This window comes from Battus philenor, unplaced genomic scaffold, assembly GCF_028537555.1.
Source record: "Battus philenor isolate CCGP_79_NKW_IND1 unplaced genomic scaffold, ilBatPhil1.0.hap1 SCAF_16, whole genome shotgun sequence".
Taxonomy (NCBI): Eukaryota; Metazoa; Arthropoda; class Insecta; order Lepidoptera; family Papilionidae; genus Battus; species Battus philenor.
Window position 1 is genome coordinate 5,860,558 of NW_027181678.1, and position 24,390 is coordinate 5,884,947.

The 24,390-nt window shown below is 32.5% G+C and overlaps 1 protein-coding gene across 1 annotated transcript; it reads left to right on the plus strand.

Annotated features, from left to right (window-relative positions):
• Positions 1 to 899: 899 nt before the first annotated feature.
• Positions 900 to 2,417, plus strand: LOC137919292 (cysteine synthase A-like). Its single transcript, XM_068762324.1, has one exon. The coding sequence runs from the start codon at positions 1,278 to 1,280 to the stop codon at positions 2,253 to 2,255; it is 978 nt and encodes a 325-aa protein (XP_068618425.1). The 5' UTR covers positions 900 to 1,277; the 3' UTR covers positions 2,256 to 2,417.
• Positions 2,418 to 24,390: the final 21,973 nt, after the last annotated feature.

Below are 24,390 nucleotides of genomic sequence, written 5' to 3' on the forward strand. Positions count from 1 at the left end.
AAGTTTATAAGTTATGAAGAATTATTTGAACTACAATAGAATAACGCATTTGTAGCACGGTTAAAATAAAAGCCCTCTGCTGGAAATATGCTTTCCACATAGATTTTCAATAGAACGTTCACCATCTATCGTCTTCCGAAGACCTGAATTAGCTTGTACTCCTTACAAGAGGACGTCCTGTCCTATGCAGCGCTTGCAAGCCCGTTGTTTGCGGATCAAAACTGTTATGTTTATATGAATCAATAATATTATGCCACTTATTTTTGTGGTAACATAATTTGCAGATTAATTCGAAATTTGAAAAAAATTGCAATTTGGTCATTTAAAAGGAGAATGTCTCGACTATAGAAAGGACAAATGTTGTTTAGAACACACCACATTGGTCCTTTTCATCGATGGACACCCCAATTATCAAATTGCTGACATTTGGCTTCTCCAACCTCCTTGCCATCGCTAAATACAATAATGTAAAGCATTGTGCACAATTGTACCCATATTTGTTAACAATGGACTAGCTCCGTATTGACATCTGGTGGGTCTGAAGGCTACTAGTAAAGACCATTTGTTACAATGTAACAAATAGCACCTTATGCCCTTACAAAAAAAGATTAATTTCGTTCGCACTTGTAACTTTCAATCCACGACTGTGATATAAATAGAACTGAACCATAAACATATACAGGTAAAGTATAATTTGAACGAACTCTACGTCAACTATTACAGTAGGACGTTAAATATCTCCCAATTGCCACTTGTGACATAATCGTGCCGCTGCCGAGGGGTGACAATCATTTGCACTTTTTGTGTGTTTTGCCAGTTGGCGCAAATATAATGTAATTTGTTGACATGTATATTTGGCTTTAGTTAGATAATAGAAATGCGACGCGAGACGACACGAGCGGCGCTTGACACAGTAATTAAACGATGCTCACGGCGCGAACAAACGTCGTGGTAATTTAGTTAAATTGTAACTTTTATTTGCAAAAATTAGTTAAACAGTGGTTTTGTTTCGACGTAAGCAAATATACTAATATTTGTATATGAATATTGATAAAATTGATCTATTGTAGTCGCCGTCGCAAGTTGAGTTTAAACTACTTCCGACAGTTTTGCGGCCGAGTCGGCGCACAGTTCGACGGAGTCGTGTGTAGTCGCCTAGTTGACCTTCATGGACCGCTATCATTTAACCAGCTACTTTTGATATACAGTATCAGTTCGTGTTCAGACACATTCAAATAATTGTCAATTACAACTTGTCAATTAAACCCCAATTCACAATGGCAATGGTCAATGGTGAAACTAACGAAATTAAAGCCTCGGCGCTGGACCTTATCGGAGAAACTCCAATAGTGGCGCTTGACAGACTATATACTGGACCAGGACGTATTTTGGCAAAATGTGAATTTATGAATCCAGGCGCATCAATTAAATGTCGCTCTTCGCTGCATATGATACGAAAGGCACGTGAAAATGGAGCATTAAAACCGGGAGCTCCTGTATTAGAAGTGACATCAGGGAATCAAGGCTGTGGACTCGCCGTTGTGTGTGCGGTGCTTGGTCACCCGCTTACACTCACCATGTCTAAAGGTAACAGCGTGCAACGAGCAATTCATATGAAAGCACTTGGTGCTAATTGCGTTTGCGTGCCCCAAGTGGAAGGGACGTATGGCAATGTCACTCTGGCTGATGTGAAAGAAGCCGAAGCAGAAGGTATGAGACTCGTAGAGGAATTGGGAGCGTACTATGTAAATCAATTCAATAACGAAGACAATGCCGAGGCTCATTATGAAACCACAGGTCCAGAGATTTGGCGACAAACTGGCCATCATGTAGACGCATTCATTGCCACCGTTGGTACAGCTGGAACTTTCACGGGTACGTCAAAATATTTAAAAGAAAAGAACTCTAATGTACTTTCATTTGTAGTAGAGCCAGCAGGTTCAGAGCCTATTAAAGGAGAGAAGATCACGAAACCTTTGCATTTACTCCAAGGATCTGGTTACGGATGTGTGCCAAATCTTTTCAAATTTGATTACATGGACGACACGATTAGCGTCACAGATGAAGAAGCAATTAAGTATAAGAAACTGATCGGTGAAAAGGAAGGACTGTACGTTGGATACACGAGCGGCGCCAATGTTGCCGCTGCTGTGAAACTTTTACAATCAGGAAAGTTACCAAAAGATGCGTGGGTGGTGACCTTACTGAACGATACAGGATTGAAATACCCCCCAGCTGCAGAAGAATGTTCATAAAAAGTTAATAGCATGTTATGTAATATATACTATATATAGACATAGTACTATATATGTTACGATAATTATCAATAAATATCTATAAATGTTATTCTTAATTCATATTTATTCTTGTAATGCTTTACATTATTTACACGATGTGGGTATGAATATTTGTTAGGTTTTCGCGTGTTTAGTAAAATTTTATGTTAAAATTATTTGTTATCGTTTTATTTTGATGTACTTTTATTAACTTGATTTAAATTTGATACTTAAAGTGTCTTGTACGATTTTAAGTAAGTTTTCTTTTTGATAATACTCGTTTTGTAATGTACTGAGGATGTTAGAGTTTCCCTTCTTTCGTTTTCTTTTTAGAAGATCTGAAAGGTTCATGGTTGTGAAAGAGTTTTATACAAGAGTAGGTGAAAAGCACGGGTGACTATTGATGTTATTGCGCGATAAATATTTTTAACACTACAGATATAATATTTGTCATATGAAATCTTGCAAAGTAGTGGTAAATATTTTTAACACTACAGGTATAATATTTGTCATATGAAATCTGGCAAAGTGGTGGAACGCAAGAAGACGGAGGTATGAAAACAGCTCGTCATTGATTTTGTCAAGACGTTTTGAGACGGACATGTCCTTTCTGTAATGAATGCGGTAAATAGTAACTAAGCACCTCAACAGAACATATTTAAACATTCCAAATTGCGATTTATATAACGATAGTAAAATATCTTTTTTAAACAATCCCGGGGTAATGACTTTGTGACGTTGTATTTATATGTGTATGTGTATAACTGTTTGTTATACTACAAACATATTTATTATCTATATAGATATAAAGAAAAAATTACACACACAACACACACACACACACACACATATATATATATATATATATTAGTATTTTGTCGAGTATATCCCTACGGTAAAGCAAAAACTAAACAAAAGAAATAGAAAGTCTGTAGTTTTTTTTTAATTTTTGCCTTAATCCTGAATAAGAAATGAACACCGGCTATCATTAGGCAATTTGAAGGATGATGGCTCCAAAGAGTTAGGTTCTAATATTTTTCTTAGAATTCTAATTAAAGTAACATCCTACACCTGCCTTAATCTTGTCCGTTTCGCAACTCAGGGACCTTTTCATGATTAAAAATGTGCAGGTAAATGTGTAAATATATTTTTAAAAAACACGTTTGGCAGTAATAACAGTAACCTCTTTAACAGTATATCAATATTTTTTTAACTGCGTTACATTCATTCCCGGTATACAATACTATATATAATTCAAACTTTGTGCAATATTTATATAAGATTGCCATTTTGCACAAGCAAGTTTCCAGAGGATTTACAACAGCATTCTGCGTACCATAATGCTACATAGATATCTTTGTGGGAGCCCTATTTCTTCTAGTGGACGTCTATGGGCGAATCGATGATGATCCTCTTTCTTAAAATTAATGTCTCCCAAAAAATTTGGTAATGTAAATTTAACCAGTGATCTTATATATAGAGCTATACAGAAATCAAGCAAGCAAAATGTTCATCTACTTATTAGCCTAGTAATATCACTATTTAAAGCGTTTTTAAAACCGGAATATAGTATTTCTACTTAGGCGGTCTCTTAAAAGATGGAACTGCCGCCAGCAGTATTTTAAATTTTATACATTTTATGAATGTGTTTTAATCTCTTCGTGAGTTGATCAAAACAAATATATAAAAGACTTAAATTGTTAAGAAATACCATGACCATAATTATACGCGTGAACACCTCCTATAACGAGGCGGTGTAAGTTTTAAAAGGATTCCGATGGAGACTAACGTCGTGCACATATGTAATTTAGGACCATTGATTTCACAACAAGCTATTAGGAAGATGTCCATGTGGATTCGTAAAAAAGTGATCTATCCAGCGATGCAGCTGCTGCCAATTACTAAACGATCTCCGCTTGTTAGATGGGCGGTTCTTCGAAATTTTACGACCTCATAGCTGTTTCAGAAAATGATGCCAATTCAATTTTTCGCCATTCTTATAAGCGGTTGTTCGATATAAAAAAAAAATATTATTTGTTACTAATGTATAAATTTAATTGACATCGAATATAACCTTAAGAATCTTTATCTTTACGAGTGTTTTATCAGATAATGTAATCGTGTAAGGGTAAATATACGAAGTTTTTGACTTTGATATTACGGCATAATTACTATTATGTTATTAAAAACGTTCACACTAGATGTACATACAGATTTTATTTCTATTTTTTTTAGACATATCAACACATACGAAAACTTTAAACATTTAATACACATAACACTAAACATTAAACATTACAAAACAGACAATAAGACAGGATTAATAAAGGAAAAAATAACGGCAAAGAATAGGTTGAGATAAGTATAATGATATTTGCTTATTTGTGCACGTGTCTGAGAGGTCTTTAGAGAGATTAGAGTGCCTAATCAAACTTTATCTATTTGTTTTACTAGCGCGAACTTTCTGATCATATTTACACAAATATGTGTTCTATTGATGTTTGGACTAAATGTCATTGAGGATACAAAAGTTTATTATTATCCAAAAATACTTAGTCTAGTTTCCAGACCAGGAATTCAATAAATAATGACTGCTTTGACTCAACAGTTTCTGATACGCTCGAAATGGCATACTTAAAGCGATTTGCAGCTCGAACAGAAACAGCTATGAGGGGGTTAAGGAAATAAAATAAGTCCGCTAAAATATTATCGATTTACCCATGAAGTTTACATATAAAACACTACTTCGTAAAACTAAATTAAATCTTTTTATGAGTTATGTAGACGTTTTACTATCACACTGTAAATGATATATGACTTTACAATATGTATATATATAAATATATGTGTATTTATATAGATAAATGATATCATAAATCATAATTATATAGTCTCGTTGAATTTCTTTCACCTGTTCTTATCAAGTCTGAGGCATATATTGTCCGAACAGGTGGTAGACTTATCTTCTCGTCAATAAGATATGTAATCGATCCTAATTGCAAATTAGGCTAAACTGCTTAACAAACTTGCCTTCTCAAATCCGAAGAAGTTGTAAATACCATGGGTCAAGCGCTTATTCCTGGCACAAAATAAATAAAATGTGTCTTCTAAGTACTGAAATTTTTATTGCGTGAACGGTAAAATCTTCACACACTCAAGTATATTCGGTATGTTTCTAATGATTCACAGATGTCATTATAGGTTTTGAGAGATAGTGCTGCAATTATTGATTAAAAGCTTATAGCTCATGCGCCATTAAGATTTAAAAGGGCGAACTTTAAACTTTGTAATTACAACTATGCAACAAATCATACTTAATCCTTAATAGTCACATTTGAACAAAGATGTTTATAAGAGTTTATAAAATGTAAGACAATGAGTAATTTATTGCGTTAAAGGTGAAAATGATGAACGAAAGAGAATACCACAATAATATGTAATGAACATATCATTATCATCATCACATCTGTTGTCCGTAGGTCTCATTGACTCTTCCATCGATTTCAAATAAGACCGGTTGGGTAGTAGGCAGTAGCCTTCATCCGTTGTCTTCCTACGACCTTAAATTTTTTTTATTTAATTTTAATTAAGTTGTAAGGTGCTGCTAATTATGCGCATGGGCGCATAATTTGGGCAATGTTGCGCAAAGTAGTTTAAATATGGATATATATAATAATATACGTATATTTCGGAAAAAAAATAATGCGAACTGTACGACAATTGAAATCTTTCTTGAATATTTTTGACCGCTTCTCGACGTACAAGCCAACAAAACTGTCTAAATTTATTTAAATGATTTTATTTGTGTAAAGATAAATACGGTTTATCCGTTGAAATTTACATTTTCACCGCTTATAACGTGGCAAAGTCGTGGAAGTTCTTTGCCGAGATCTGTTTGCTGCAGATTAGCACGAGGGTTCCTCTGGAAGTTTTTGTTAGGGCATTACGCCTTCAAGCTACTTAAGCAGAGGTGCGGACGTGTGCACCTGGAGTGACTGGACGTAAAGGGAGGTCTCCTTGAAAGAGAAGAGAGGAGCTTGACTTAGGCTTTCACGTGAAACTAGTTTAGCGCGACTTTTCACTTAACTGGGTTATAGTGGGCTTGCACAAGATCTATATTAAGGTTGATTTATATATTCATAATACTTTAGACTATTTGTACAAACACTTACGCTATGAGAAAAATGCCAGCAAAGCGTAATTCTAAAGAAACTAGAATCTTAAACGCGATCAGATCAGAAAAGTGCCCACGAAACTATTTTTTTTTGTGATCACAAATAAATTTCTTTTTTGTAGTTAATAGTATATATATATAGTACATAGTTTTCAAATAATACAATTTATTATTTAATATTCCTAATGAAGTTCGTTAATGTAATAACATCAATGAAAAGGCGTTTTTACAATATTAAACAATCTTCGAAAAATATCTGAAGGTTTTACGCCATTTTTGTCTAATAACTAGATACATTAAAATAAAGAAAATGGTTATTGATTTGAACGCCAGATAGTTCGTAGCTAGATTTGAAGAGATATTTTGTAATTTATTGTTAATCCAAAGACAAGTTGATCGAACCAAATGATTGTATTATAATCTACTTTAAGCCTAGTGATTTGTCGTAAGAAGGTCTAGATATGATCTAAGTGATTTATTTTTGAAATTATTTATGATTAATAATGATACTGATACAGCGATTATTTGACATTGATAATACAAGGAAGAATTTGATGTATATGAGAACTTAAACAGGCTATAAAAGTGCGAGATTACTCAAAAAAAACAAGGTTGTCGAAACGGGGTTATAAAAACTTTTTGTAAAATCAGAAAAGTTGTTACTTAACCAACTACAGGGTAATTTCTAATTTTTCGTTCGTATTAAGTAGCTTAGTAATTGATTAAGAAAAGTTAAGTATAGAGGAATATATAAAAATAAGTAAGTATTTTATTAGAGAAACGAATAAAAACTCATTACGTAAATTTAATGAAATAAAAAGTTACTTTAATAATAGTTAAATTTTAAATATTTTTAATTTAATACACGATAATGACGTTAGCGTTGTTAAATTATATTTATATAAAGAAGGAAGTATTTTTTTACCTAACACTCATAAAAATATATTCCTAAACAAATTTACGTCAGGTGAAGCATCTGAGGTAGATTTTCATTTAGTTTATTAGCTCGCGGATTTCGGATCCGCGAGCCCTGAGTCCGATGAAGCTGTAAAAGCCAAAACGGCTAACAGCGCCCCTCAACTTTTGAATATAGCCAATCTATTGATGACCACGATGGTCATGATGGGTGCTGGCGCTACTCGTTTTGACGATCTTTATTATTTTATTTTTATTCTTAATCGTACACTCTTGTCAAATATTATCAATTATTATAAGTTTGATGTCAATGACTTGTATAAAATTTGTCACGTCCTCTGTATTCTGTTCTAGATGTAGACAGGTGGAAGAGCGTTGCACAAGACAGTACAGGTTAGTTTAGAATGTAATATAAATGTGTATTCATTTCCTATTAATAGTGGTAAATTTTTAAAACGTGTATTATGCACGCGATGTATAAACGTTTCTAATGTTTATTACGAAGGTGAGGCGCGAAAGAAGTTTCGAACCAAGGCGTCAAGTTTCATACATTATATTTGAACGCTTTTAATTTTTTAGTCAGTTTGAAATTCTGAAGTTCACTTTCAAGTCTAGATTCTTGCGTTCTGAATGAAAAGATCTTGTGTAATCACTCTTACGGATGACGTACTACAATACGCTTAAATTGAAGCAATTTTTTTAAAAGTTGCTCAATAGGCATCCGTCTTCAGTCTTAGTTATTTAATTTGCTTGTAAGTAGGGAGTGTGTAGGCGTGTTTAACGGTGTGCTTCCTCTTCGGACAGGTCCATGTGACGTGAGATAGCGCGCATCCATGGAATTGATTTAATCTGTGTCAATATTGACGCGGAGGCGTTGTGGGAACCACAAAGTGTGCACAGGTGGCCTGTCTTCACATCTTATAGAGCGCGTTCCGTCATTACGTTTTTTTTATTGAATAGTAAAAGACGATAAAGTTTTTGAGCTTTTAAGCCTTAAATTGAGTGTAGTAATTAACGGTTTCATATAGATAGTCTATCTGGACTTAACCCATCGATCGATTATATTTCGGATAATACAGTTGTATGAATCGCTTCTCTCTAACAAATAGTTAGTTAGTTATACTTGCAAGTAAGGTTTTATAGTTTTTTAAATAAAATAATATGTACTGCCTAGAGGCTTTTTTAATTCTAGACGGTTCCTTGTCGTTTTAGCCCATAGATGTCCACTGCAAGGCATATCCTTCTCCAAAAAACATTTATAGCCCCCCTTAGATATTTTGTACCGTAATAGATAATATATATAAATAATATACCATAGTCGCCACTATCGGGAGGCGGGTTGGCGATCGTATTGTGCTATTATGGTACGAAGAGAATGCTGCTGCCCATCCTCTGAAAATCTGTGAGTAGAGGCAAGAACAAAACCGTAGTTCTTAAACAAAAATTTTTTTTTGGCCCAAGAACTAATAACAATAATAAATAAATAATAAACTTTTGTTTCTTCAAACATTTACCCTTTTGTAAAAGTATAAACGAGTATAATTGAAAATTCATTGCATCGTTAATCCCCCTACGATATATTTAATATACGAGATAATTATTGTACTACTCATAAATCGATAATTATTGTACATTTTCTTAATTAGGTGTTAATTTAAGTTTGAATGATATGCATGTTATAATTACTTTAGAAAAATCACTTCTCTTTCGATGATTAAAATAGACAAGATAGACGCAAAAAGACCTTGTCAATGAAACGCCAGAAATAATTGGCAATTATCCAGTACTATTAATATACAATACATGTGTCAATAAACTTGCTTTTAATTTGACTTAGAAAGCTTTGATTTTAAACATCTGTTTTATATAAGGCAAATAATACTACATTAGTTTCTTGCATAACATTTTTTTACCTAAAATAAATTACAGAATTATAAAAGTAATAAGTTAAAATAATTAGATGAGATGTTAAAAATTAACAAATATGTAATTTTGTAGAAAAACTCTTAATTTTGAGGCTTATTTCGAACATCCTGTATAAGCCGAGGCCGTTTAAAAGTTTAAAACTAAAATAAATATGTAATGTACACGAAACTTTATTGGCCACTTACAAGGAACACCTGCAAACACTTGTACCTAATATGTTTGTCACAATTCGGTTTACGTGGGCGAAATAAAGTGAATTTCTTGCGCAAAATTTGACTTTAAAAATCTAAAAGAGACAAAAGCTATATCGTTTATGACATATAGATAATTATTGCGATTGCATATCATTAGAATATATCTTTTTGGAAGAAAGCATTAAAGTACCATAATGTAGTAGTATGTGTAGTATAGTTCACGGACCCTTCCGTTCCGTGAACTCATTTCCGATGAAGTTGTAAAAGCCTTAGAGCTAACAGCAAAAACTTCACAAAAACAATTCAATACAATACTGTCACGTTTATTTGCATCGCACTGTACACCAAAGAAAAAGTAACTGTAAAGTACGCGACTTAACTCGATTGCCGATTGAACTGTAACACGGCTAATGCATATTACGTAAAAAGGTCTTCGAAAATTGGCGGCAAGAGCGAAATGTATGACAGCGAAATCTCTCTTTAACCCACTGAATTGAGACTTGTCAAGAATGAACATTTCAAAATTTTGTTAAATTACAAGAGGAGTCAATCGGTGAACGCCAATGTATTGCAAAGAAGCTTTAAACCTGCTACGTGAGTCATTTGTCTCAGGCACCGTATCCGGACATTCTCCCTACAGCGGGATGGACCCGTCTCGTATACGGTATATCCATGGTGTGTTTAAAGGTTACGTCTCTTTTAAATTTTTTATACGAAAAATCTATTTCCATTACTAGAATATATAGATTAAAATAAAATTGTTTCACCGTGGCAATGTGTATTTATAAATAAGTCATTAACATAGGGGCTATTGCCATTAACATTGTGCTCATTGCATGAGTTAATGTTTTACACATGTATACTGTATTTTATGTTACATTTTTTCGGTGCAATTTTTCAACTGCTCGTTTTTCTCCGTTCAAGTAATTATTACAACTTTCTCTATTGGGTTGACATATATGGGAATAATTCGATATTATATGCAGAAATTGCGTGACATGCTTTTTCAAAATAAATAAAATTATGGATTTGTTATTTAAGCTCTATGTACAAAGGGTACTATAGGATTTTTAAATTACATTTTTCGTTATCGTTTTAACTCATAGAGGCCCACTGCAAGGGACAGACCATTATCACCACGCTTGGCAGTTGGGTTGGCGATCGCATGTAGTTTGGTATTATGGTACGCAGAAGACGCTGCTGCTCATTCTCTAGTAACTTATTTGTAAGCAGTTGCATTACTATATAATTAATGCACAAAAATTAAATAATGATATAAGACTGTATCCTAGGAATCAAACGCTGGATTAGCAATGCTCAATGCTGGATTGTATTATCTTGTGAATTTTAATTGTGTTTAACACCTTAATATGTAAAAACAAAAAAATATAAAAATGACGATATTTGTTATATATTTTTATTATATTAAATATATGTCCATTATTATGCTTAACGTTTAATATTTAAGAAAATCAAAGTTTAACTTAATTCCTGTTTTATTTTCATTTCATGTAGTATTCACTTATAGAATGCCGGACATATAGTTTAGTTTTTGATACTTTTTTTATTCATACTTTTTAGTTTGAGTTATCGATTCGTTCAGTGAATCAAGTAAAAAAAGTTTAAGTTCAGAAATAATAAGTAAATAATGCAAGTGCCGATCTGCAGTTCCTTCGGTTCATTACCATCTCTACTCTACCTAGTAAAGCTATAAATGCCAACGAGGAAACGGCATTTATTCATAACCGTAATACGTTATGGATGAACATAATTATATGGGATATCGGTCAAATTCATATATTTTAGACATATAATTTAAAAAAAAAATGCCTTTGCTTATCAGAATTTTTCATTTTTACGCTAGATAGGACAAAAGAATTTTTTACGGCCGTCACATGACGCTGGGTGCAGGCCGCTTTCAATTGCTCCTATTAGAAATCTATGGGGGTGCCTACGTTTAGCAGAGGTTATCATATATTTGAAATGATGATAATAATTCCGACTCTTTTTTTATTTGTTATCTATACTCGAGTACCTAGTCGTAGTGAAGTAATGTTCGGAGGTCAGAAAAGGGTCTTGAAAATGAATCCCGCACAGAGTCACAATAAATAAGTAAAGTAAAATTTTAACTGACTTATCAGAAACTAAACTATGACTTATTTATAATGCTGTAATGAACGGACTGCCTTTACTAAAGAGTGGAGGACTATTTATAATCTTCTTTTTAACTTGGATACAGACATTATTTAGGTACAAAAATATGAGAACATTACAATGACAGCTGCGAATGGAATAGACTCTACCCGCCTCTTTCGTGGTTTACTGAAGTGCTGGCTAAGGCAAAAATATTCACCGACGAAGTACAGGAACATCTTCTGAACATATATCAAAGAAAAATAACTGCGCTCGCTAACTCACATCATCATACGGCTTAAGTAATGAAAAATATTACACTTGCGTTACTTTTACATATAACAACACAAAGTAATTGCGTAAAAACTTAAAATATACATATACTTAAATAAGCTTGCTTAAAATCAAAGTTAAAAATCATTTCAATATCTGATTCGAATCTCTTATAAAATTTAAATATAAATCATTTGTGAAGTAAAGAAATGTTCATGTCAAAATAGATTACGAGTTCCTCGGCACGTTTCATCATTATAAACCCACGCGTACAAAGTTGCGAGCGGGAACTTGGTGGGTTATAATTTACTTAGATATCCCCTGCGGCTCCGCGCGTGTCACTACATCCAGTTCGAGTTTCGTAAGAGTCCCGATCAATATCAATCTCTCCAACTTTCATTGTTAGCGGTCACGTAGTGCTCACGGCCTTTAATATTTCTCGTTTCGAGTTGTCGTGACAACGTATTATTTAAAGTGTGCCAGCATTACCTTTTTAACTAGCTAGGCCCCGGGCCTGCGTCCGAATTTAAAAATGTTAAAATGATAGTCATGTATATATTACGCAATTTTTGATTAAGTAAATCAAATCTTCCATTCTATTCTAAATCAACTAGGTATGCAATTATTATCAAAACCACAAATATTTTAAATATTTATCAACTTTTTTATTTTAATATTTTTTTTCAAATATATTGTAAAAGTGACACAAACCTCTCAAGCAGATGACTACCCGATTTATTCGTTGCTCATATGGTTGACAATAACTTAAGTCTGATAGTGGTTGGGAAAGTGGAGGTATAAAATCTAGGGCAAAATTCCAAACTTGATCAGATCAGATATCGCAGGAGTTGGATTTTTTACTCTTTGCCAGTAAAGCAATGGATACATAAGGCGTGAAACAGCGGTTCCAGTAGCACTATAGTGACACAATACATCAAGCAACGGTACACAAACGATGGAAACAGATGGTTGATGGAGTCAATAGGCGTCTCTACCCTCTACAGAAGGATCGAGAGAGAGAGAGAGAGAGAGGGAGATGAAATTTTAACTTAAATAGGCATGTGACTACAAGGATGACCATTATTTTCTGGCAGCGGATCTCTTTTACAAGCTTATTGCTATTTCAACTTTCGAAAACTGTATCATTTAATCTAATAGGCACACAGATGTAGAAAATAGGCGAATAAAACATATGAATGTGAAATACCACGTATTCCTTCGTAAGGAATACGTGGTATTTAACTGTGTTTTGTTTAAAAAGTCCTGGTTAATAACCTTTATGATTCACAGAAACTATCAATATTAAATTAGATACTACATTGTATTCCACTAACGTTTATACGGGCTTCATATCGGCTTTAACACGGCTGCCACTCTTAAGTAACATTTCCGTTCACCTGAAAGCCGCAGGCCTCACCAGCGAGTATCGTACTCGGGCTAGAGAAAATTGTCATTTTCCTGACAGGTGTGTGTTCTCGGTGGATTTTCTACTTGTAATGAGCGCACCTGTTCGCCTTACAGGACGCAGTCATTTGCGCTCATTTGAGATCAGTTTTTGCATTGCGATGTACTTATATATGCGGGAGTACTTCCGTTACAATTATACTTGCGACATGAAGCACGTGGACACGTAACATTACAATTAAAATAAATATATATTAAAAGATTAAATGTGTATTTTTTGACATACAGTGCTACATTATATATGTATATTATTGTATATTGTCATTTTACTAATGCTTAATATATTAAAAAATGGGTCATCTTTCTCTCCGCTGCATCTTTCTCTACCGTTACACAGTACTCTTTTTATATTTCGGTGGGTAGACCTTTACTATAACAGTAAAATTACTCAGCTAATAAGAGTTATCGCTCTATCTTTAAGAAGGTCAGTGTTGCTTAAAATGTTGTGTAACAAAACTTTAACTCGTCACTTCAGATCTAACAATATTTTACCTTCATAGATCACATGACAAAGTAAATGTATTGATATAGTCACACTCTAAAAGTGCTATTGCGTATGTAATGTCAACAAATATTTAATTATCATGAATTAAAAAAAAAAAGATTCATTATGTTTGATAGATTTATCAGGTCTCTAAAATTTAAATAGGGTTTTATTTTTATTTTATTACTAAGCTGACGTCGTTGTTAAATTATAGCTTATTCTACCAACATTCAATAAATAAAATAAGGCTAATAAAAAGTCGATCTATATTTAGTTGATATATTGGAACACACAGACGAAAAAATAAAAAATAGTTTAGGTTTGAAAAAAGAAACATCACTTAATTACGTTAATTATGTTAAAATAGGCAAGCAAAAATTATGAAGTAAATAGAAATTTCTATTAATGAAAATGTATATGTTATTATGCAATGTTATTTAATTGAATGCGCTGGCTTTAACGACTTGTACTCGGGACATATAGCTATGATAAGATTAAATAATAATCATTAATTGACTAATAAATTATTTTATAAACAAATGTTGTACATCCGGCCAACTGTTATGTAAGGGTACACGACAACAGCGAAAAGTCTTTTCCTTGAACAGCATATATAAATTAATAAAAATATAAAACATAAATTAAGATATTTCAAGTATCGAAGAATTATTATAATCGTGTACTGATACTGTATTGATACAATTTAATTTAATAAATACTATTTGTTGTATACGGAACAAATACTACGAAATACACTGATTTAATAAAAGTACAATTGGCTGTCTTAAAAATTAAGGTAATTATTTTTGGATGATTATAGTAAGGAGATAAAAGAAACATAAGTTGTCCTTCACTATGCAGTTGACGTGTATATATTTACACTGTGGTCGTTAATGTCGAGGACGCTGCTGCCCTTCCTCTGCAAAATTTGTTTGAAAGCCGTGGCAATCCTATATAATTATTACATAAAATTTAAACCATAAATAAAAATGTATCCCGGAAATCGAATTTTCGACCTGCGATTGCAATTCTCAGTCCCATACCGTTGGGTTACCATTTCACATATTCATATATATACATACATTTATATGCATATGTGTCAATGATAAATATATTAAAATCATTACAACAATAAATAACAACATCAAACTAATGATGTTTTTAAATGAAACGACTGAAGGTCCGGCTATTCCCATTCCCGTTTTAACTGTTAACGAATATTTTTTTACGGCGTAGAATAAGCGTAGATATTTGTTTTGCCCACACAATACCGTGTGCTTAAATCATAAATTTCTTAACGACAGACGAACAATAAAGCTTCATTTAAACTGTAGGTGTTTAATCAGAGATCGTGTGTGATTGGAGGAGGCGAGCAGGTGGCGGGCAGCGGCGGCCATTACGAGCGTTTCCTATTAGAATCGTGTTAGAGAGTCCATTCCGTGATTATTAGACGTTGGCAGGTGCGAGGCGCCTACGTATAAGTACATTTATTACATACATACAGAACTAACGGAGAAGGGAAAAACGCTTTGTACATCCGAATATTAAGAGATAATAATAAAATATCTAACCGCTATACTACGTATCGGCGCACGTACAGTGAATTTAAACTTTATAATCTTTTAAAGTTTAAACTCCCTGTATATGTCCCTTGGTGCGTGGCATCATTCGTTAATAATTGCAATTTCACATTTATCAGCGAAAAAATTCATAGCTTAACTATCAATGGAGCATATTATTGTTTTAAAGAATATATAGGATACAAACATGGCTCGGATAAATATACTGATTTTTAATTTGACAAATAATGGATTTATAATATGAAAAATAAAGTAAAATAGCGAAAAAGAGTAATTATCAAGTTTCTTGCCAGGTACATGTTAAAATTAGGACCAATCATGTATGTACATTACATGAATTTATTGACTTTGCGAAAGGGGTTAGAAAAGCCTATTTGAAATAACAAATTTATAATTCGTTTTAATTAATGAATTTACGAATAAGAAGATACACATTAATAACAAAAAAAAGAGAATAAGAAATGCCTAAACAATAAAGTTTCACTTAGCCTTGCGTCTAACAATTGAATATTTGTTTAAATTACAATATTTAATTTTTGTTTAAGATTTATGAATATCTATCCTTCTAAAATCTAATTTTGAATATTCAATGTTTTAAAAATTGGACTCATTTTCGTTAATTAAGTGAAAATATTAAAATCAGATTTAATTCTAATATTGCTTATGGTGGTCAAAACGCATCTAGAAATTCTTAGATAAATATTTATGCCAAATAATGATAAAGCAGATATGAAAGATACATATTATCTGGTATTAAAAGTCATAAATATTTAAAACGCTTTTTTAAAGCGAGAGATACAGTAACAACTTGAACGCATATAAATGGCTTCTAATACATTACTAATTCCTTACAAATCTTATAGCAAGGCGAACGAAGCCCGCCTCACTAAGTCGCCTAACGCTTTTCTAACAGCCAGCCACCTGTCGCGGTACTTTTTAATCGTGTTACTTACCATACCGTATTCGTAGTCCTCTAGAATTACAGCGCGCCACAGAACGCGCAATGTCTAGACATACCGTATTTAGACGTTACAGAAAAAGTTAACTCGCACATATGGAACAAAACAGATATCGCGTGAGACACGAGAATTTTTTTTATCTAATTCTTAAATTATTTACGGTATCGGCAACGCACTTTATTAATGAAATAGCATTATACCATATACGCCGAAAGGAGTTGAATTACCGTTTTTCAACAAGGTGGTAAAGAAGTAAAAGGGGCCTATAGTTGTACTAGGACTCAGCAATTGTGAAGAAGTTTAAAGATGTATTTACATGAGTCATTTTTTAATATTTGCACGAAATAATTTTCGTACAAGTTCTTTTTATTTTGTTAATCATCGTCTTCTCTTTTCACGAAAATGTCCCAATTTAAATTTAAATAGACGAAAGAAACTCAGCTGGTCAATATTTTAACATTGAAGTTAAGTAATGTTAAACGCCTAAAACTCAAAAGATCTTCATAAATTTTAATTTTTTTTTAATTTGGCTAAACGACTCCTGTTCTTAACTTAATCTGAAATATTATTGTGAAACCGTATATGTACATTGCCAAAAGACAGAATTACTAAATCGTTGAAATCGAGTTTTAGGTACAAAATTTGCTTTTGCTTCTGGGTTTCGATATATCTACAACTATAAGGTTAAGAAACATGAAATTTGGTTGGAATATTCCTTTTGTGGAGGAGAGGTCAGCTAATTTTACCCTCAAGATTTGATAGAGTTCTTAGCTTTAAAAAATATATTTTATAATTACAACTCTTGTATGTATTCATAAATATTTACACACACACACACACACTCATATTTATAAATATATATATTTATATGTATATGTTTATATGTGTAGTATAATATATAACAATACAATATAGTATAGTACAATAATAAAACGGTACAATAAATTATCTCTGTTATAACCCCGGTCTCTTCAGAGAGTGAATATTTATTTGCTGAGTCTCCGTGCTTTACCTTCGACCACATCGTCGCTTTCCATTAGGCGAGTTGGTGGTAAGAAGCGGACAAAATTTTTTATAAAATGTTTGCAATATTTATTATAACATAATTCACCAATTAGAGAAATATTTATATCATTGTTTAAAACGCCTGTTATAAAAACCAAAGAACTGCTTGCATTTCTAAGCGAATAAATTAATTTCCGACTTTATTTATATGGCCTGAGGTTTGTGTCCCAACAGTGGACACATTAATACGTATTATTTCTTTCCCATGGGGTCTTTGTTTATTACATTAAAAGAAGAAAAAGGAAAGGAGGTAATATATCAATAATAAATTCTGAAACAAACTACTCATCACCCGTATCAATCTTTTTAATTATCTAAAACCTTATATAAGCAAATAAAGTAAATAAAATTGTTGGTACATTTTACACATTAATGTTTTTCCAAAAACATTACCAGTATTTTTAATTTATTTTTCCTAATAATTAAGTCCTCTTGAGTTCTTAAAGGGTATTAGAAATATTTTCTTAATCGAAATTATATTAAGCGGAAGGTCTTTGTGGCCTTAAAGTTCTGGAGTTGTGACCACGGACAACACAAGCCACAAGCGCAGTGATGGACGTCCAAACACGGTGGACAAACCATGTTAATATCATCGTAAGAGATATGATACAGGCTGTTTCCAGTCGGCTTTATTGAAAATATATAGGGGAGGCTTATGTCTAGCAGCAGACGGTTGAAATGATAATCATATTAATAGTAGAATTTATTTTCAAAGTTATGTAACGAACTTACTTATAAAAAGCATTCATTTCTCTTCGTTTTTATAATTTATCTTCTTAATATGTAATCTTTGCAGATTACATATTATCTAGGACCGGTGTAGCCGCATTACACAATCTTGGCTTAGAAAAAGCACAGAGCGCTGTCATAAAGGCCACTAAAAAAATCTTTCGGATCATACAAAAAATCTTACAGAAACTATATGTTCTTGAGGCACTTCTGAAATGCCACAGAGAAGGTCTTTCCCTTCCTAAACTGAACACCTAACGTCAACAAGCTATACTAATTGTCCTCAGTCCGAACAGTATTTGCTCCACTCTTCAATTTATAGACGAAGCCCTATTAATAAAACGAATTAAACAAATTTAAAAAAAACGTACAGTCTTAATAACAGAGACGCTAAAAATATCATCACAAAAGAACTTAATTTGGTACTTTACACTCGGAAAATTTTATAAAAAGCATCATGCGTTTTTTACGCTTAATCTTTCAGTGATGTCTAAGGCTGCACAGTAGTCCACAAAGTTCAATATAATTTATTCCGTGCGACAAGCTGCAGTGTGTATTGTTAAGTTCAATTAATGTTATTCTGATGTTATGGTAAAAAAAAATTTAATTAAACGAAATTATTGGCCTATGACAAATGGCTAAGTATTGTATTCGTACAAGATTGTTTTTTTTTTTATTTTTGTTTAATCTGCACTAAGCATAATTTGACTTAAGATGGTCACGAAGAAAAAATGAAAATGATTTGTGTTAAGTTTGTATAGTCTATGGGCGGTCATAGTCCTGCGGTTGATAGAAGTGATTTGAACGTTCTAACGCCGCCCGCGGCCGACTGCGGGGCTAGTTCCCTGCTGTCACCTGCCATGGCATTCCTTGCCGTGATTACTGCACCTGTACAAGGAGATAGCTCCGAAGATGTACATACGCGTTTACTTCGAGTTTTATCGTAGAAAACCTATCGGTCCGGCTGTGTAAAAATTTTTAAGCCGATCATGCACAAGTTATTGCTTTGACTTGTATGTTTATTATATTTTTCTTATTTCCTCAATGTTTTCAAATTGTATATAACTTTTTTAACTTGGGAAAATATTCTCGTAAATTGACTTATGTAACTTAGAATTTTAGTTGTCTAAATAAAAGAAGTACCAAAGTAATACATATGATTAAATTTTTGGACAGAAATGTGATGATAATATATGTTTTAAATGACAGTGGGCCACATAGAACTCAAAACAGATGACCATGTTATGGTAAGGAAAGTGCTCAGGTCAGGTTCAGGTCTCATTGGAAATTTTGAAGAAAAGAATTGGAGGAGGCTTACGTCCTGCGGCTGAAATGATGACGATGATCGAATGTTATGCAATTACAGATGTAAGTATATAAATAAGTTCTCACGTAAATCAAATGGCTATTTATGTAACAATAATTAATTGATTTTTTTAAATATATGCATTATAATTAATATAAAATAAATAATCAAAATAAAAAATGTAAATTAGCTCTACATTCGAATGTTTTATTCAAGCATATGATTAAATCCTTTTCGTCTAAAGATAATTGTAGACTAACCCATCTTTGCAGACAAATGATTGACATCTGCGAATCGCTTTAATAATAAATTTAAATGATGCATTGATATCGTAGATATTATAGAAATATAACAGCGTGTTCTAAGATATAAGAATATACAGTGATTGATTACTGATAAATCCCTATTCTTACAAAATATTGTGAAATACCGGCGTAAGCCATATTGCTGTCAACATAAGCGTGTATTTTGTTAGACAATAGAAGTTAACATTATCATTATTCAAAGTAATTAGTGATATATATTTTTATTTTGATTTTTATAATTGGTAGGTTATCTATTGTACATGTTTAGGGGCAAGATAAACTTATCGGTCTGTTATAAGACATCGGTCATGAAACAGAGCGGTTGCTGTGCCGATAATGGTTTTATCGACAATATGAACATACACATTGAACAAGTGTTATGTGAAACTCATTGTTTTTATTTACTTGATGTCTCAACATGTGGTCACGATAACTGGAAAAGGATGCAAAGTAATATTAGTCGCCAAGACTGAACGTTTTACTTGTTATTGATTTAAGATGTTTTATTATCTTTCAATGAATTTATGACCAGAACAAAGTTAAATATCTGCTTGCTTAGTCATGTGAGGATCTATGGAAAAGGCCTACATCCAGCTGTGGATATTTTATGAGTGTAAATGATAATCATTAAGGATTTTTAAAATACACTGTAATTTGTAAGTGAAATCACAAAGCACTTAATATAATATTAGAAACCAACAACATAAGAACCAATAAGAAACCAACATAAGAAGCGTGAAAGAGAGTGGCAACGTTGTTCTTATATTTTCTCTCATTGCAATAGCTGTTACATAGTTGATATCTGTAATTAAAATTCGATAAAGTTATTACACAGCTCAAATTTTTGCTACACTACATTGATTTCATATCATAAATCATATATGTCACCTATTTAATAAGATTCACTATATATACTGACTCAACACGTTATCTATGTATCAATAAGGCTTCTAAGTTTGAAATTTAGTAAGAGTACTTCTTTTGCCGAGTAAAAGTTAGTTATGAAAAGAATTTTAGGTAAAAATTATTAAAGGGCGTTTATATTAAAAATAAGCTCATTAAAAACTTTAACTTTTGTAAGAATAATAGTTGGTCAGAATATTTTTGTTCTATTTATTTAATATTTCTCTCTACATTTTATGGCACCCGTAGCGGGCGGGGGACAGTTTATTTATATTTAAACAAATGTTTCCTAGCTCTTGTAACCAGCTTAAAACTACTGTAGCCTATTTATCCGCTCCTATATTTCTTAAAAAGACAATTCTATGCAAAGAAATAAATGCAATTGCATCATGCGGGTTGTGTGGACAGTACGTTTGTGTTTATAGAAGATAAGATGTATAGATTACAAACACTTTCGCCATTCATTGTAATAGTTCTTATCACTTCAATGAGTTATTGTTTAATGAGTCGATGACTTTGTTGCGTAATGAAGTGGTACATTCTGACATAATGATAGATCATTAGGTACAAATCAGGTATCGACGAGTTGAGGAAGTTGTTGCGCAGACCACTTCAACCCAGCCACATCCTGGCGCCGACCAACTCGCAATATCGCAAACTGAATTTTAAGCATACACTTCAAGTCTGCGGAAATACATAGAGTTGTAACGTTGAAACTAAATTAAATATATATTCATTTTTATATCAAACGCCATTCGTTAGGAAGGAAAAGTTAAAACATGTCTTAATCCAAAATCTCTCACAGCAGCCACCACACGGTCACACCTATTCTTTTAATACTCCATGTCATCAGCAATGATTATTACTTAAACAATACAACTTTACAGTTAGTTATAGTTATAGTTACACGACTACAATAAACTATTAACAGAAATAAATTATCATAAATTTTAGCAAGAAAACGAAATATTTGACATTTATTTAGGAGATAAGATACATATTATTATCCTTTATGAACAGGAAAAATAAATATTCTTATCGAAGAAAATATTATCATCATCATCCATTGTTGAACAAGCAGGGTTTCGCTACCGATTTCCGAAAAAACTGTTTGGTAGCAGCCAGTATCTCTTTTCTTTTTCTACGTCAAGGTCATCTGTTCACCTTGTGGGTGGACGTACCACGTTGCACTTGCCGGTGTATAGTCTTCTTTCCAAAATCTTAAGACCACAGCGCGCTATGTGGCTTTATCGGATACTTTATTTCGTCAACGAATATATGTCGTACACTGATTATAAAAACGGTAATTTGGAAACAAAGTATAATTTGTATGTTTTCAGTAAATTAATGGAGACCAGTGTCTCGAGTTCTTTAAATGCCTGTTATAATTCAAAATATTGCTGTGCACGCTTGTAATCGCTAATGTCTTTGTGAAAGAGACGTTTGATATATGACACTGTGGTATTCTAAAATTACCGATACTAAAATGAAATTAAAATGTCCGCCTCTGTATTTATGTAGCAAATCAAATGTTTTGAATACATATTAAAGGCTACAAGGAAATGTAGAAAGAACTTTGACTGGCAACATTTTATTCAATAAATTACCAAGAGTACCATTCTGGTACTGCTATATCTATCTAGACAAGTTTTATATAAGACCGCGACCAACATGTCAGATAATCAATTAACTTCTGTTAGAGATATTTCTCTCCACCGGGAGTGTTCGACTAACAAAATATCCCTCGGTGGTTATATCCTCTCTTTAAGTTTCGCTAATGCTGTTCTCAGTAAAGTGTAATTACACCTCAATTTGAATATTCATCGTCACGATGTCAACGCCGTCCACGCTAATATCGTCGTCCGCACTCTCAAGTTCTCTTTTTAATTGAGACTAGATTGTGTTGAAACGCGCCATTACAAAGCGGCCGGTACAGCTTGTTGCCATGGAGCCTTCGACATTACGACGTAATTTATGTTCCGTTTAGCCGCTTCCAGGAGACATATTTTTTATTTAATCACTACCAACGACATTCCAACATGGCCGCCCACTCGTGTTTTGAGAAGCGTCGTGTCAAAGGGCGAGGGCATAGACGAAGCAATCGGATGTCGTAATTCTTAACTTGATGGAAGCATAATTTGTTTAATGGCATTGATGATGCTATTACCAGAAACTCTTTTAATTTAATTTTGGATATACATACTTAAGCCCCAGGCAATTTACGTCTATTTCTTATCAACAATGACTTTCTAATACTGTTAAATATTAGTATTAGATAACAAACGTGTTTCTCCTTATTAGGAATATACATAATGTTATAATGTTTACAAGTTTTATATCAAAATGCAAACTTATTGAAAAACACTGTAATAACAATAAAATTAATAAAGTAATTTGAATAAAATAGTACGTGATTAAAACAAATTAAGTAAACGGGAAGTTTAGGTTTTACAATGATATAGTAAATTATTAAGTAAATAAGAGATTTAATTCTTAAATAATTCTGGACTAAATATTAATCATAATATGTAGTCTACTATGAACATGCTGGGACCCGCAAGCGGCCAATGTATAAGGTCATAATATTGTTTTTGAGATTTGTTTAAATTTTTTTCGCTGTCTAATCAAAAAAATAGTAAAAAAAATGTCATAGATTTACCGCTAAAGCTATAAATTATTAATAGGATAATCCTATTAGTAATTTATAGGATTCAACAATATTTATTATAAGAAATACGAAATAATTTAAGAATCCGATTATTAGGAGTACGTCTTGGTATAAATCAATACCGTAGCCTTATATTTCACCATACAATCTTGGTATTGTTATAAAGTATAAGATTAAACCTTTGAAAATTTTTGAGAATGAAACGTGTCATCTTATGTTCGTTTAGTACAGATGTGAATTCACATAAATGATTTTTCTTGGGTTTTGGGCTTTATTATAATCTTTTTTTCGTTAAAATCTAACAAGAACCAGAATTTAATTTAATTTATTACTGCAAAGAGAGCATTGATATGACTGTGGATAGATATGTAAATAGTAATTACCCGTGGCCCTGGTTAGAATTAACTTGTCTTATAGGCACTGGAGATACAATGATTAATACTATCAGAAATATAAAAATTTCGCAATCATTATCATTATCATAATTCCAGCCATTGGACGTCCAAGGCTGGACATAACCCTTTTCTTAAAATTTCCAATAGGACTGATTGGGTAGCAGCGGCCGGCATCCAGCTTTATCCGACAACGTGTTCGCAATATGTAAAAAATATTTAGGAAAAAAATTATGTATGTAAAAATTTTTAACCTACATAAATTTGTTTCTTAGAAAATATTATTATCCACCATTTTATTAGGCATAAAAACATGCTGGATGGGATTTCGAGAATATAATATCTTACTTTGTCATCGAACGCGGATACGATTTACAACAAATATTAATTGCTACGCCAACGAAGTAGTCGCGTGTATCGTGTCCAATTAAAGCATTTACTATGTTCAAATTTCATTCAGGTAACCAACCAACCAACATATATAAGTAAAAAAATCCACAAAAAGATATTTACACACCTATTATCACATACGTATGTGGAAATTCTTAAATAAATAATATCGTCACGTAGAATTAAACGTATATTGCAAACACATATCATCGTAAATATGGTAAAATAAACATAATTGCCATATTGGCAGTGTT

Coding starts and splice junctions, on each gene's coding strand:
- LOC137919292 (XM_068762324.1), top strand. CDS start 1,278: ATGGCAATGGTCAATGGTGAAACTAACGAAATTAAAGCCTCGGCGCTG.